The following is a 16,770-nucleotide window of genomic DNA, read 5'->3' as shown; positions in this document are numbered from 1 at the left end:
GAAATTAGAAGAACTAGTGAGGCTTACTCATTGCTAAATAACGGCCATGACCTCTGCTATAGTGTCTGCCTGATAAGAAGCAATACCGCGTAGGCTTCCCAATCCATAAGGACATAGCGGGCAACGTTGACGAATTCTACAGCATTAACCAGAAGGTAGCAGTAGTCGTAATCAAACTTAATGAGAGGTACACATTGAAGGTAGTACAAGCCTATGCTACAACATCCAGCCACTACGATGAGGAAGTACATCAGTTTTAGGAAGATGTTGAATTAGCGATGAGAAAAGTGCAAGCTCGATAAACAGTAGAAATGGGTGACTTCAATGCAAAAGTGTGGAAAAAGCAGGCGGGTGAACTGGCACTTTGCAACTACGGCGTTGATTCTAGGAACGCTACAGGACAGATGCTGGTAGAACTCGCATAAAGAAATAAGCTGAGAATAAGGAACACCTTTTTCAGGAGATGTAGAAAGAGAAAGTGGACCTGGAAAAGCCCTAATGGTGAAAAAAGAAATGAAAATGATTTCGCACTTTCTGCCGATCCCAGCATAGCGCAGGATGTAGAAGTGATAGGTAGGGTAAAGTGCAGTGATCATAGGCTTGTGAGCGCTAGGATTCACCTCAATTTAAACAGAGAAAGAGTAAAATTGGTCAAGAAAGAACAGGTCAACTTAGAAGCAGTAAGGGTAAAAGCATGCAAATTTAGGCTGGCACTTGCAAACAAATATGCAGCCTTAGAACAGAGAGGGGATGATGATGACACAGAGGCAATGAATGAAACCGTAATGAGGCTGGCCTCAGAGGCAGCAATTGAAGTGGGAGGCAATGCTCCATGGCAACCAGTAGGGAAGCTCCCCCAAGCAACAGAGGACCTAAGAAAGAAACGACAATGAACGAAAGTGTCCAACTCAAGAGATAAGATAGGATTCGGGAAACTGTCAAAACTGATAAACAAAGTGAAAATGAGTGATATGCGAAATATAACATAAGAAAGACTAAAGAAGCCGTAAATAATGGACGCAGGCTAAAATCAGTGAGAAGGAAACTTGGCACAGGACAAACCATGATGTATGCACTGAAAGATAAGCAGGGTCATATCATCAGCAATCTCGAAGGTATAATAAAAGCAGCGGAAGTAATCTATAACGACCTGTACAGTACCCAGAGGACTCAGGAGTACTCTATTCGAAACAATAATCGGAAAGTGGGGAGAGTTATCCTGTTTTCAAGTTAGGGAATCACAAAGTCGGTATTCTCTTTTAAATACCCAAAGTTATTATGACTAATTTACTACCAGTACATATATAGAGGCATTATTGCTTGGACAAGTGGTGCTCCAACTCAGGCTTGTAAAAAAATCCATGCTTCGTCAGTGACGTTGTGATTGTCAAATGCATGTTATTGTTGGTAATGCTGCCACTTGCCAACAGTAATTGAATAAGTCAATATATGGCTCTTAAGTTCGCGTATACCTGCTAGGAGGAGTTTTCCTTTCTAATGGGGGGGTGGGGAGGCGTGTTGATGGAGTTGGGATTAATTGCCATTTAGTGTGACGCAACTTCCCACATTAAATTCTCTATGTGCTGGTTCTAATCTTGTGCCATTGCACTCGTTTCGTAGGGTCCTTGGCGGCGTTAAAAAACTGCGGGTTGTGGATGCCTCATCGATGCCTGACCTTCCGGCGGGAAACCTTAATGCACCCCTTATGATGATGGGACACCGAGCAGCCGCCATGATTATTGAAGACAACTCGGTTCAAGAGTAAAAACAAGTAAAACAGTCTCATGATCAAGAATCGATATGCTGCATTTAAATAAAAGCTCATGTCACGACCTACAGTGGGTGTCCAGATATGCTGCGACCCAGAAGTGCGCCCCTCGAGGCGCATTAGACCGCCGTTACAACCATTATACAGCACTTTTCGACGATGAGGGGGTTCAACTTTTCAACCTCTCCGCAAATAGCAAATTATAATCCATGCAAAATTGTATGACAATCGCTTGTAAGGGCCCATTCAAGCGTCCCCCATTCCTGAAGGAATGTTACGTAGCTAAGCGATATTGCGTAGTGTGCTTCCTCGCATTACCATTCACCGTGGTTGCCATTTTTTTCCAAAGTCGTTGCTTATCTTGTGCGACATTTAAGTGCAAAGCTTTGTCATGCTAATCCATGCGAAAGTGTTCACTGAAGACGTTAACTTGACGGGGACGAACCTGTATTTATGTGGATTCGAATCACAACACTCTGACATGGTACCACTTATCCTTTATTCCTGCAATAACGCAGAGGGTGGCACCACTACCCCATGAAGATCCCAGCATTGCTCATGATGAATTTTACGCTTCACGTGATGGAAAATATGCTGGGCATGATTGTGGATATGATTGAATGATTGTGGGTATACTGTGTGGATGGTGGGTGAAGTGGCAGATGGTGGGATGTATTGGTGGGATACTTACTGGGTGGCTTGTCTCCATGGTGTACGTGCAGGGTGGATAGTGGGATACATATTGGTTCACCTGTGTAAGGGGTGGGTGAGTGAGAATGTGCTGGGTGAACGGTGGATGTGCAGCGTGGATAGTTGGATACATGCGGAGTGCCTTGTGTAAATAGTGGTTGAATTGTGTGCATGCCGGGTGAATCGTGGGTGTACTGAGTGAATGGTGGGTTACATAGTCGGAGGATAATGAGTAAATGTATGCGAGAGCAAGAAAATAATAAGTGGCTTATGGAATAGTAGTGACACAGTGATGATGGCAGGTTTAGGATGTAATCCATTCATATCTCATATATCAATGTAGTCCCATTTATTTACCTATATAAACTTAGGTGCACATGTGCTATTCTAACATTAATTCAATTATATAGTGATGCTAAATTATGAATTATCGCACCCTGATAAATTCGTCTCTAGTATTATTACATTTTTATTATTGTAATGACTTCAGTATTTCATGTTGGTTTTCGTTCCCTATAAGATGTCACTCCTTTGCTAACCTTTGTAGAAAGTGTGATCAGGTCAAGCTGCTTCAGTGCTGCTTTTGCTTGTACCATTTCTCGTGTGCAGCACATTAAAATTAATATGGAATTCAATTTAATTTGGAAACACTGATGGTGATAGCAAAGCATGCTATATATTTATGTGCTACTACAATGCAGTGGCTATGGTAAACTGCATGGCCTTGAGCTTGGTGAAAGCACCACAGACTTTCTCTCAGTGGGTGTTGGGAGACCAATAGCATGAAGGGAATCCTCAAGACAAACTGAAAATTATTCTAACATAATTTGTTTTTTTATTGGGTATAAATGATAATCATACTTATGGCACATAAAGGGAGAACACCATACTAAAAAAGTTTCCCGAGTGACAGCACCAAACGACCAACAATAATTCGAAAATAACTGAAGGAGAATACTCTTCGAGGCAGCCACAATATAATTGTGCACTGTTGCAGAATCGTTCTGTATCCTGTAGATGATCAGGAAAAAAAATGCATAAATTAGGCGGTTGAGAATCATTTCTTTCCATGCACGGTGTAGACACCTACATCGGCCTGTGTAGTTTCAAGATGCACCCAGTTGAAAAAGTACACCATACCACTTTCATGTATTCCAGTATTTTCTAGTTTAAATACCAGCACAGTCTGTTGATACCTGGCATACAACCATAGTGGTCTCCTGTCATCTGGTATGCACACCAGGATAGTGTAGTGCTACCTGGTACGCATGCCACCGTAGTCTAGTGCAGGGGCGTAGCCAGGGGGAATGGACTTATGGGGCTTTTTTCGTGCTGTCATGCACCTCCGACAAAACACCCCCTGGCGCCGGAAATCATTCTGGATTTTGTCTAGAATGTCTTTTTCACGCTCGAAAAGACGTTTCAGTGCGAACATCGCGAACTTGGGATGGATTTCGTGGCGACGCCTATGCACCTTGAGTCACATAACGCAAGGATCCCGTCCGGGCATAAATTTTTAAGGGCGTTTTGATGGTGAGCGGCTTCGTCACGGTGTCTCGCGCAGGCCGCCGTATCTACGGAGCGCATGGATTTCAATTCTGAAATCTTATGGTTATAAAGTTCTCATAAACTTCTAATGAAAAAGGTGCATTGACATTTCCAAAGTCGTGCATGAGATTTTAAATTCCGAAACTTTGTGGGTTTATTGTTGTTGTAAACCATTGAAACCAAAGGTGTATGACTTTTTTGAATCACGTCGGACCATACAAAGAGACAAGCCAAAGCAACACACTATCAGACAAGTTGAGAAATCACGCAGCGAGATACGACGTGAGGAAGCGATTTGGTGGTTTATTTGTGCCGTCATGCCGCAGAAGAGAATATCAAAATTTTTAGGCACCTGCGCCAAAGCATCCATGTCAAAACACTAAAGCCAGCAAAGGTAACTACGTTCTTATTTATTTTTCTATTTTGAATTTTATTCGCAAAGGCACATTCCGCCTATTGCATTTTCTTGATCGTGCTACCAGCGGGTTGCCAGAGCCAGAGTGCATTTTTTTTAGCGCGATAGCGTTAAGGAGCCCGTGTCGTAGAAAATCAGGTGTCGGCGTCGGACGTCGTTTCGGCAAAAAGATTTTCTAACCACGCATACCCAGGTCCTTCATGTGACGCAAGGAACTTGCTGAAACAAATGAATTTCTCAATAATGTTGTGGCGACGAGCGACCACGTAGACCGGTAAAGTCTCGGGCTCTCGCAGGAGAGGAAGAACCGACACTCCGTCGCTTAGCGTAGCATTCTTTTTTAATGATCTTCGGAACGCTAGCCCGCGCCGGAACGCACCAGCCGCTCGAGCCTCGTGTAGACGCGAGCGTCTGCGTCATCCCTCGTGCGACGCCGATGCTGCTGTCGCTACAGAGGGCTCCCCCCCCCCCCCCTAGAGAGGAGGAAAATTCGACGAACGATGAAAAGTCCACGTGACGCGGCGTGTCTTGGCGTTGGTCTTGGGTGTCACGTGCTCAGGCGGCGGCGAAGGATGCAGCAGGGTCGCGTCGCATATTGGTGGAGCTGATGGCGCGGGTGCGTCGATGTAAGCGGGTTTGAGACGTTCCAGGGCATTTGTGTCTGATCGGCCGCTGACATTCACAACAAACGTCGTCGGACGACGCTCTAGAACACAATATGGCCCGGAGTAGTGTGGTTGCAAAGGCTTCCGCACGGCACAGTTACGCACAAAAACGTGGGTAGCAGAGCTGAGTGCGGGAGAAACGTACGGGGACCTTGCTTCTTGTGAACGTGTAGGCACGGGACGCATCTGGCTGAAGAAATCTTGCAGTTCGGCAACGTAGTCGGCAGGTAATGGCATAGGCGTTTGGGGGGTGGCGACAAAGAAATCGCACGGAAGGCGTAGGTGAGTGCCGTAAACGTGTTCAGCACAGGAGCAACCTAGGTCGCTCTTGAGTGCGGCTCTGATGCCAAGTAAGACGAGGGGCAAATGCAGGACCCACTTCTCCGGTGATTCATGTGCCATAAGGGAGGCCTTGAGATGCCGGTGAAAACGTTCAACTAGTCCATTGGACTGCGGGTGGTAAGCAGTTGTGCGAAAACGTGTCGTTCCGAGTAGCTTTAGTAGCTCGTTGAAGAGTGCTGAGTCAAACTGCCGACCGCGATCTGTGATTATTGTGGATGGGCAGCCGTACCTTGCGATCCACGTAGACACGAAAGCTGCTGCAACAGCGGGCGCTGAGATGTCAGATATAGGTGTAGCTTCTGGCCACCGTGTATAACGGTCGATGCATGTCAGTATGTAGCAGTAACCTTTCGAAGGTGGAAGAGGGCCGACGAGGTCCAGGTGTACGGTGTCAGAACGAGCATCCGGTGGAAGAAAAGATTTGGCAGGTGGAATGGGATATTGCTGGATCTTCGAACGTTGACACGACAAACAGCAGCGCACCCAATCGCGAACTTGCGCGTTTAGCCGAGGCCAAACGAAACGACTGGAAAGAAGCTTCTGTGTCGCGCGTATGCCAGGGTGCGACAGGTTGTGCACGGTTTCGAATAGACGTCTGCGAAGGGATGCCGGAATGTATGGTCTGGGTGTGTCGTTAGAAGTGTCGCAGACGACGGACGTACCATCTGGGGTCACAACGACGTCTTTCAATTTCAGGGACGTTGACGAATTCCGGAGTGTACGAAGTTCAGTGTCGTCACGCTGTTGACTGGCGAGTAAGTCGGCCTCGATGATGAAAGGTTCCGATGTCAACGTGGAAACGACATTGACACGACTGAGGACGTCGGCTGGAACGTTGTCGGTGCCCTTGATGTGGCGGAACGTTGCTGTAAACTCGGAGATGTAGGAAAGATGTCGAATCTCGCGGGGCGAGTAACAGGACGCCGAACGATTCGTTGCGTGCACAAGGGGCTTGTGGTCTGTCAAGACAGTGAATGCACGGCCTTCGAGGAAATGGCGAAAATGCTTGATAGCCAGGTAAACAGCGAGTAATTCACGGCCGAACACGCTGTAGCGGGACTGCGCAGGCTTCAGTTTCTTGGAGAAAAAAGCGAGTGGATGCCACGCATTGTCGATGAATTGCTGCAGAACGGCACCAACGGCGGTGTTTGAAGCGTCGGTCATGATGGCAGTGGGTGCGTCTGGCTTTGGGTGTCTAAGCAGCGTGCCGTCAGTGAGGGCTGACTTGACTCTTGTGAAAGCGTCGGTGGCCTCTTCAGTCCACTGAGACACTTGTTTGCGTTTGTTTACCAGGAGGGCGGCTAGCGGAGCCATAAGTCGTGCGCACTCGGGAATGAATCGGCGGTAGAAATTGACAAATCCGATAAATTGGCGAAGCTTGGTGAGTGTGGACGGTCGGGGAAGGTTTTCGATGACGCGAATCTTGGACGGCAGTGGTCGAATGCCGTTAGCGTCTGCGATATGACCGAGGAACTCGAGTTCGGGTTGACCGAATTCACTCTTGGCGGCGTTGATGACTATTGCTTTACTGGCAAGGCGTGGAAACAACAACCGCAAGTGGTGAAGATGTTCTTCTGCCGTAGAGCTTGCGACGAGAAGGTCGTCAATGTATGCAAAAACGAAAGGCAAACTTCGGGTGACGGAATCGATGAAACGCTGAAAGGATTGGCCCGCGTTCCGTAAACCGAAAGGCATGCGGAGAAATTCGAAAAGACCGAAGGGTGTGGTGATGGCGGTCTTGGGAATATCTTCTTCAGCGACCGGTAGTTGATGGTAGGCGCGAACGAGATCGATCTTAGAAAAGATCGTCCCACCGTGCAACGCTACCGTGAAGTCCTGAATGTTCGGTAGCGGGTAGCGATCAGGAACTGTAACGTTGTTTAGTGCCCGGTAATCGCCGCATGGGCGCCAGTCTCCCGTCTTCTTAGGCACCATGTGAAGTGGTGATGCCCACTTACTGGAGGAAGGGCGGATGATGCCAAGTTGCAGCATGTGTTTGAACTCCGCGCGAGCGATCTTGAGTTTCTCCGGGGACAAACGGCGGGGTCGGAAGTAGACCGGTGGGCCGGAGGTGACGATGTGATGGCACACGCCATGTTGTACCGGTTGCGTCCAGTCCGGCAGGCGCGTCAAAGTGGGAAACTCGCGTAGGAGCGCGGCGAAAGGTTCGTCCAACATGGCAGAAATAGGCGCTATGGGCGATGTGCCTGATGATGGGACGCCGGGAACGGATAGCTGGGTTACGGAGTCGATGAGACGGCATCGTTGGATGTCCACAAGGAGTCCGAAGTTATGCAAGTAGTCTGCTCCAATGACTGCATGACGGACGTCTGCGACCCGGAAAATCCAGCGGAATGCTCGTCGAAGGCCAAGGTTTAGCATGACGGAGCGTGACGAGAAAACTGGAATCCTGGTGCTGTTGACGGCTTGCAAAAACGACACAGGAGTCGCTTTTCGGTCGGAGCGCTGGGCGGGGAGAATGCTGACGTCAGCACCTGTGTCGACTAAGAATCGTTGTGCCGTAACTCTGTCCGTCACGTAGAAAAATTGGAGGACGCTTAAGCTTCGCCTTCAAGAGTGGAACGCGACAGCGTTCCCGTCGACCCGCCAAGGGGTGTAAGACAGTGGGCTACGGCGCAGCGACTACGCGCCCCGCATCGGACGCGGTCAGCGTCGAGCAGCGCCGCGTTCGGCGCGGCAACGAAATGTGCGCCTGAGCAAGCGACGCACGCAAGAGCCTTAGAAACAGCTCGTTTTGATGGCAACACCGCATTCACTAGAGACGCTTTTGTACCGCTTTGAAGCATCGAACTCGTGGCTGAGTCGATTCTTCTTCCGGCTACCGTTCGGTGCGGACGCGGAATCATGTGCTCCAGCGGAGCGGCGATAGCGGCCTCTGCAAGCCGCGGAAACAGGATTGAAGACAATGATGGTCAGGACTACGAGATCATTTTGCCTACATTGCCCACCGGACGTGTTGTGGTTAATACTGTGTTTTTGCACGGCGACGTACGAGTTAGGCCCTACAGGGTTGAGGACTTCCGCGACGCCCTAGCCAACGCTGGTGCGCTTCCCGACGTGGTGGCGTTGGGGGCGTACCAAATCAACCATGTTTGGGCCGTGACTCTCAACAGCAGCGAAGCAACTAAGAAGTTGGCCGCTCTCAAGGAACTGGAAGTAAAAGGACGCCGCTGCATTATCTTCGATCCAGATAACCAACAGGTGAAACTACGGCTGCACTGGATGTTGCACGGCGTGGCGGACGACGACATTCGGACGGCTCTCGCTGCTTACGGCAGCGTTTCCGAAGTGACCCGGGAGCGATGGCGTGTCTCAGGCGTCAAGGAGAAAGGGTCCACAACGAGGACCGTGCTCCTGAAGCTGAAACCCGGTTTGAAGGTCGATGACCTACCTCACCAGCTACGCGTTGCAGGAGAGTTGGCCCTTGTGGTGGCGCCTGGGCGGCCTATGCAATGCCTACGCTGCCGTGGTACGGGCCACGTTCGACGTGAATGCAAGGTGCCACGGTGCTCAAAATGCAGACGCTATGGTCACGTCGACAGCGATTGCGTCCGCACGTATGCGGTTGCTACGGAGCCGGCATCGCAAGACAAGTCGACTGAGCTGCTGATGGACGTCGACGAGGCGGAGGAGGCAGCGAAAGGAGCCGAGGAAGTGGGCAAGCCAGCAGGAATGACCGACCCGTCGGGGCTTGCCGGTGGTGACACAAGCACGTCAAGCAATGGGGAGACGCACCCCGATGAGAAGGAATTGCCTGCCAGCAGTGACACAACCAAGTCAAGCAACGGAGAGACGCACCCCGAGGAGAAGGAATTGCCTGCGTCTCGGGCGAAGGCGTCGGAGAATTGGAAGAGCGTTCCGGCACCCACAGTCGTCGACCCAGCGAACAGCTCGCCGAACGCTGACCTGAGCGGCGGCCGCGCAGTCAGCGTCTCCGTGCCAGCCAAGCGCCCTTATGGCCACACCGGCAGCGAAGGGGATAAGGTGGCATCCACCAGCGTCGAGGAGCCGCCTGCAAAAACAACTCAAGCCAGGCGGGCCAGTCTCCGGCAGCGACCTAACGTTTCGTCTGAGAGGCGAACCGGCGATACAGCACCTACGCTGCAAGGTTCGGAGCCTGCACAGGCTGGCTCCGGCTTCAACGATGGCGTCTAGCCACGCGCTAGACGCGGAGGGTAAGCACCATGCTCTCGGCCTTTTCACTTCCTTGCGAAAATGGCTCCTGCATCTCCGTTGAAGGTCGCTACACTTAATGTCAGGGGCTTGGCAGGAAAGAAAAAGCAAAAAGCAAAGTCAGGTGTATCGGCTTTTAACGGAGCACGACATTGATATATTGGCCGTGCAGGAAACAAAAGTTGACGGTGAGGAAGAGACCGGGAGCATGGTGCGACGTTTCACGTCTAGATTCTATGCTATTGTAAGCCATGCTATCGGCACATCTGCTGGTTGTGTCCTTTTTATTAAGAAGTTGCCGGCTCTGGTCGTGCATGCTGATTTCTCGTGCTTGTCAGGTCGGTGTGTTGCTGTCGATTTCGCACTCAGCGATACAGAATGGCGTGTTTTATGTTTGTACGCACCAAATGTTGTGGATGAAAGGGTCGATTTCTTTAGAAGTGTTGAGCAGCGTCTCAGCTTCGATAAACAGCTGATTATCATGGGCGACTTCAACTGTGTCCTGAGTGCATGTGATAAGACTAGTGATCTGCGGTTCAGGGACGCAAGTACTGAGGTACTGTCGCAAATCATAGACAAATGGAACCTTGAGGATGTGGCGGAGTGTATGCAAGGCGCGGGTGGTGTGAAGTACACGCATTTCCAGCGTGCAAGTCATGCCCGTCTGGACCGCATTTATCTAACGTTGGACGCGATTCCAAAATGCAACAGTTATCAAGTAGTGCCGGTGTCTTTCTCAGACCACTGTTTAGTAGAGTGCGGGATTGGGGCAAAAAAACGTGGCAGTGCTTTTAGCTGGGAACTGTGGAAGATAAATAACAAGCTGATTAAAGACGATGCTTTCAACCTTGCGGTAGTTGAAGAAATCGGCAAAATAGAGCCGAATAAAGAACTGAAAACATGGCAACAGTGGGAGCTTTGTAAGGAACAACTTAAAATAAAAGCAATAGAGCGGTCTTGTTCTATGGCGTACGAGGAGAAACTAAATGAACGTAATCTAAGGTCTATGCTTTCAAAACTGCTCGAGAAAGAATGCGAAGCGCCTGGTAAATGGATCGATGACATTAGGAAAACGAAACAAAAAGTCGAAGTGATAGAAGAGGAGCGTTATCGTGGTGCGCTGGTCCGGGCGAGAGCCGAACATGTAGCTGCTGGGGAGACACCGTCTAAACGAGCACTCGGAATTGAAAAAGCCCACGCTCGTCGAAATCACATAGACAACATACAATGGGGGGCGTGTTATCGGATGATAACGAACATATTAAGCGTGCATTTTTTCAGTACTATCAGGCATTGTTCGCAATCCAGGTTGCCCACATGAACACGTTTAAGGATAAGTTCCTTGGGGCACTGCCGCGACTCAACGATGAGCAGAAGGATAGGTTAGAGCTGCCAATAACCGAATCAGAGGTAGAAACGGCGATAGACAATTTAAATCCTGGTAAATCGCCAGGACCGGACGGGTTAAGCGCGGCGTTTTACAAAGCTTTTAAGCGTGGAATCGTGCCAATATTGGCGGTAGTGTTTAATGAAGCTTACAAAATTAACAAATTGCTTCCGTCTTTTGCAAGATCACACACTGTCTTAATCTCCAAAACTGACGAAGTGGAGAGGTTACGACACGTAACAGCGTACCGGCCAATCGCACTCACAAATGTGGATTACAAAATTTATATGAAAGTTTTAGCGCGAAGATTACAGTCAGTAATCCAGGAAATCGTTGGGCCGCATCAAACGTGCGGGATTAAGGGACGATCTATTACGACTAATATTCACACAGCAAGATGCGTGCTGGAGTGCTGCGATATTACAAATAGCCGCGTGGCCATCTTTCAACTAGACCTTGAAAAAGCTTTCGACTGTGTCGCGCATGAAATTTTGCTTTGCATACTAGACCATGTTAACGTTGGTTCTGTTATTCGCGAGGGTGTCGCCCTGGCGTATCGGAACTGCACGACGAGATTGATCGTTAACCAGAGTCTGGGGGCCCCCATTAGCGTGCAGCGGTCGGTACGCCAGGGTTGTCCCCTTAGCCCTCTTTTGTTTTGCATCTACATAGAGGCGATGTGCTTAAACATCATGAAAAAACAGACAATTCACGGTTTTCGGTTGCAAGCAGCGGAAGTCAAGCTGTTGGCATATGCGGATGATGTGGCGGTTTTTTCAACCAGTAGGGAAGGTGTAACTGAGGCTATTAAATATGTAGAGAACTTCTGCCAAGCCACAGGCAGCAGAGTGAACTTAGCGAAATCACTAGGGCTCTGGCACGGAGAATGGCAATCGGCGCCCGACCGCTTCGCAAACGTGTCCTGGGTTACGACCCCAACGAAGTACTTGGGAGTACCTTTAGAATGCTACCGTGATAGCGCGACATATTGGACAGCGCAGACGCATGATACACGTGGAAAGGCGGAAAGGTGGAAAGGAACAAACTTATCGATTTTTGCTAGAGCCACCGTGTGCAATCTGTTCTTTATTAGTAGGCTGTGGTATGTAATGCAGGTGTTACATTGTGCAAGACTCAATGTACAGAAGCTGCATCGAATTTTTGCCATTTTCGTGTGGGATGCGCAATGGGAAAGGTGCAGCCGAACAAATTTGTTCAGAGGAGTCAAGAATGGTGGATTGGGCCTGGGACACCTTTTTTTGCGGCAGATTGTGAACAGGTTTCTTTTCCTTCGCGACGTCAGCGATCCTTTTTTGCGCACCGCATGCCAAGTAAGGCTCGGGCGCGCGTTGCCAGACTTTGTTGTTTCAACCGAAACACTCACGGGAGGCATTTTTGGATATTTTAGAGAAGTTGTCGCAAGTGTACGATTCCTTGCAACGAGGTTTTCAAATGAATATTTATCAACTGTAAAAAAGAAAAAATTGTACAAAGATTTGTGTGACGTTGTTCTGCCGGAGCCAATGTACAGAGCCCTGTACAGTGGAGGCCCTGGTAGGGACGTGTTAAAGAGAGTAAAAAAAATGCAAGTCGCGCCAGGGGTTAAAACCTTCTTTTTTAAGTTACACACTGGAACATTGCCAGTAAAAATGTTTTTACAGGAAAAGGGCTTATTTCTTCCATGGGGATCTCACTGCCTTATCTGCAAACAACCAGAAACGATAGATCACGTTTTTCTTCATTGTTGGGGAGGGGTATTTTTTTGGGACGTACTACAAAGAACGTTAAAGAAACAGTTTCCCCTCGACCCTCATGGAATACGGTATCTACCCATTGCTAACGAGGATGGTATTCCGTTTGATTTAATAATGTTAATTGGCCTCCACAGTATTTGGCGCTCTCGAATGGCAGGATACTACTGCGATCCCGACGCACGACCAACGCGAATTTATTTCCGTGAAACTGTGCATCGGTTTGTTGAGATTTTGAAGGCCGGTGGGGATACCCCCGAGTGGCTGTCAAGGGTGGAGCCATTGATGGCTCTAAATGAATTTTAATGTGACGAAGCCAGCCTCCCACCAGGCTGTTTATGTCAATACGACGTGTTCATTGTATCTTTTATGTTTTGTTTTATGTATTGCTAATGCTGTTCTTTCTTTGTCAAAGTCAGGCAATAAAGAAAAAAAAAACTCGTGGCTGAGTCGTAGAGTCTCCGTCTCACACTCCGGAGACCCTGGTTCGATTCCCACGCAGCCCATCTTGCAAGATGTTTTTATTCATGAAGTGCCTGCTGGGAGTTATCGCTCACGGCCAATGCCGACGACGCTGACGCCGACGACACCGGCTTTTCTGCGACACGAGCTCCTTAACGCTGTCGCGTTAAAAGGCGACTTGTGTGCTGGGCCGGACCACTCGTCGCCGTTAGAGGTCGGCCGGCCTGTTTCCCTGCCAAGCGCAGGGACGCCGACAGTGACAGTGCCTCAGTGCCTCAACTCCTGGCTGTAGTTGGTCAGCATCACTTCCACTTTTCCTCCATGCTTTCGAGCGATTCCTCTAGCGACGTAAATTTCCCAATCGAGCAGTAGACGTTCATCGCTTTCGGTGACGCCTTCTACGTCTGAAGTTGTTTCCGTGCCCACGGAAATGACACTGATGGAGCGTGGGGGGATGCTCAATTGATCTTCGAGCACACTCAAGGCGTGGTCACTATGGGAGCTCTCCGTTGATATCGCGTGATCTTCGGAGAGCGTTGCCGACTTTAGCCTCAGGTCAATGATTCCGCCGTGTTGGTCCAGCAAGTGCATGCCGAGAATTAAGCCTCGCAAGCTGTTGGAGAACGATGAACGTCGCAGGGTAGGTCCGGTCATGAACTGTACTACTTGCCACGCAGATTCCAGTCGATGTTATAAGGCTTCCTCCAGCAGTCCGAATTTGAGGACCGTCCCATGTAGTCTTGACTTTCTTCAGCTTGGCAGCGAATAATCTACTGATGACGGAGTAGTCAGCTCGAGTGTGCATAAGCGCGGTGAATTTGTGACCGACAAGAAACACATTGAGGTCTGGGGTTCTCTGCCTTTCGTTGCAGTTGCGTCCTGGCGTCGCATCATGGCTGCGTCCCGTTGATCTTTGGCTGGTACGTGACATCGTCAGGTTGCCTGTCATCGGCATATTTTTGACTCCCAGGCTTTGTCGGGATGGCGGCGTGTCGTCGAAATGGATCTTGAAGCGTCATCGTCAGTGGCGGAGGATCTTCACCATTTCGACGTACAGCAACCACATCACCATTGGTTGCTGCTTGAGTTTTGCGAATAGGAGCTCACAGCCCGGCCGGCGGCTGGGCGAGTGTATCGTCGGCGCTGCGGCGTCTGGTACCATCCTGACGACGGCGAACGGGGCTGTCGTCAAGGCTCCACTGAGTGGCGGCGAGGTATTCGGCGATATCTCGGGTGCGTTCATCTAGCTTCGGCAGCGGAGCCTACATGGCGAACACTCTTAGTCCCATTTCGCGGTGCGGGCACCGGCCGTATACACGGCCCTCTTCTCCGCAGTAGCAGCAGAGCGGGCGGTGGTCCGGAATTCACCAGACGTCTGTCCTCATTAGGTAGTTGCGCTGGAGGTCATGGCAACGATGCACGACGGATGTGAGTCGTTATGGCACCATGGAGCCGTCGAGCAGGAATAATTTGAAGGCGGGCGTCGGCCGCTTAGGTCATGGCTTCAGGTTGGGTCTTTGGTGATTCCGGCTGCCTTTCAGAAAGCCCCAATGAGCACTGGATTTCGTCTCGCACGACGTCATCGTTCGAGGCAACCTGAGGCGGCGATCTTTCGAAAATCCTCTGAGGCTCCTCTCGCAATACTGCTCTAATGGTGTCGCGCAGGTTGTGTGTGCCCAGTGGTTCAACTTCGGAAGCGTGCGTTGGCTGAAATACCTTTTCTTATTTTCGAGTGTTTTCTGGACGGTTGTGGCCTCAGAAGAAAATTCAGAGAGTGTCTTGGGCGGGATGCATATCAATCCGGCACAGTGCTCTTGGGTGACGCCCCTCATCAAGAAGCGAACTTCTGGAATGTTGGGGTTGCCGTGTCTGAACAGGTGAGTGATCTCTAAGAAGATCGCAATGTTCTCATTGGGTAGTTGTACTCGGGCTTCTAGTATAGCTTCGGCCCTTGTGAACGACGTTCTTAAAGTCTCCAAGAAGTTGCTCCAGAACACGTCCCATGTTGTCTGGGTTGACTCCCGGTTCGCAAAACTCAGTTTTGTTGGTGTAGAGAAGGATTCGAACGATATAGAAAGTCGTCTTCTGCGGCGCTTTCTAATGGCTCGTCCACTTCAGCGCTTGGCTCGTGAATGCTGCTCGTGCTGAGGGTCTGTGCCCCCCTCTAGTAGCCGGTCGCAAGCGCCACTGACTGAAAAACGCCTTTGCAAGTGGTGAAGGGCATTTGAGGCTGCAAGGTCAACCTTCGAACGATGATCCCATACCCTACGCTCAACCATGCCTGAAGACGCAGCCAAGCAAACGCCTCCTACTCCATCTCACGAAGTGCTTCGTCAGTCAGTCCTGTGCTCTGGTGTGCTTCGCCCACAGGTACCCTGCAATTTCAGAGGCGCGGACGAGACCGACGTCAAGGACTGGCTGACAACATATGAAAGGGTAGTCGCCCACAACATTAGGACGATCCCGCCAAACTCAGCAACGTGCTCTTCTATCTCGCGGGTGTCGCCAGTCGCTAGCACAAGAACCATGAGACCAATGTTCCGACATGGTCCTCCTTCAATGCCTCTTTCGTGGCTGTGTTTGGTCGCCGTGTTGTGTGCGAGCGTTTGCAAGAGCTTGCGCAGCAGCCGGCTGAATCATTTAACAGCAACACAGAAGGTGTACTAAACTTGTGTACCAAAGCTAGTGCGACGATGCCTGTGTCTGACAAAATCAGAAATATCTTAAAAGGGATAGAGGACGATGCTTTCAATATGCTACTTGCCAAGAATCCTAAGTCTGTGACAGACGTCATCACTCTGTGCGAAAGCTACAAGGAGCTACGGAGGCAGCGCTCGTTGACACGTCGCCCTTCCTCGCGTGATGACCTCATCGCAGCTTTGGCTGCCATTGCCGACCAGTCAGCGTTGCTTGCTGAAATGAAAGCGTTCGTTGGGGAGAAAGTTGCCCGCCAGCTCTGCTTGATAGCTTTCGCTCAGCCGCCACATCTCCAACATCCTGCATATAATTTTATGCGTCCGCTCCGTCGCGTTATCGAGCAGGAAATCGGTGAGGGCTTGCCAGAGCAGAGCCAACATCTTCTTGCCGCGGCACTACTAAGCTACGCTGATGTCGTTTCGTCACCCCAGCATGTCCCGGTGAATGAAACCCTCAGATATGATGAACTCATAGCGAGGACCCAGCGACTTTTTTAAAGTATGCTTCTTCGTTCTGCCCACTTCATGCTTAGACCACGACTGCCACCCACCGTGCAGTCATGTCAGCAGCCTCCCCGTATAAACGCGTCTTGTGACAGGGATGGGAGCTGCCCCAGCTAGCTGGCGGCGTACTCCCTACAACAGGCCAATATGCTTTACCTGTGGCCACGCTGGTCACGTTACACGTATTTGTAATCGTGTGCAGCCGCCTATTACTGCACCCACCCGTTACAAGCCAGACCAACTGTCCATATTACGGCCCCCCGTCGGCTATGTTGCCGACATAGTGCCCGATCGCATCTACCTGCCGTTCACCTTCTCCATGATGCCGCTAACTGTCGCCGATGCGAC

At 50.1% G+C, this 16,770-nt stretch overlaps 2 protein-coding genes across 2 annotated transcripts in view; both read left to right on the top strand.

The window, feature by feature from the left end:
• The window catches only part of LOC135902810 (4-pyridoxate dehydrogenase-like), a 123,380-nt gene extending 121,305 nt beyond the window's left edge, over window positions 1-2,075 (top strand). Inside the window, exon 12 of the mRNA XM_065433082.2 lies at window positions 1,621-2,075. Within this exon, the coding sequence (XP_065289154.2) occupies window positions 1,621-1,765 (145 nt within the window). The 3' untranslated portion in view covers window positions 1,766-2,075. The remainder of the gene's footprint in view (window positions 1-1,620) is intronic.
• A 2,902-nt stretch (window positions 2,076-4,977) lies between these two features.
• The window catches only part of LOC135902828 (4-pyridoxate dehydrogenase-like), a 151,549-nt gene continuing 139,756 nt past the window's right edge, over window positions 4,978-16,770 (top strand). The window contains exon 1 of the mRNA XM_070531356.1: window positions 4,978-5,047. Coding sequence (XP_070387457.1) covers window positions 5,029-5,047 — 19 coding nt within the window. The 5' untranslated portion in view covers window positions 4,978-5,028. The remainder of the gene's footprint in view (window positions 5,048-16,770) is intronic.

The sequence above is a fragment of the Dermacentor albipictus genome, chromosome 1 (genome assembly GCF_038994185.2).
Source record: "Dermacentor albipictus isolate Rhodes 1998 colony chromosome 1, USDA_Dalb.pri_finalv2, whole genome shotgun sequence".
Lineage (NCBI taxonomy): Eukaryota > Metazoa > Arthropoda > Arachnida > Ixodida > Ixodidae > Dermacentor > Dermacentor albipictus.
This window is presented reverse-complemented; position numbering and strand designations above follow the sequence as displayed.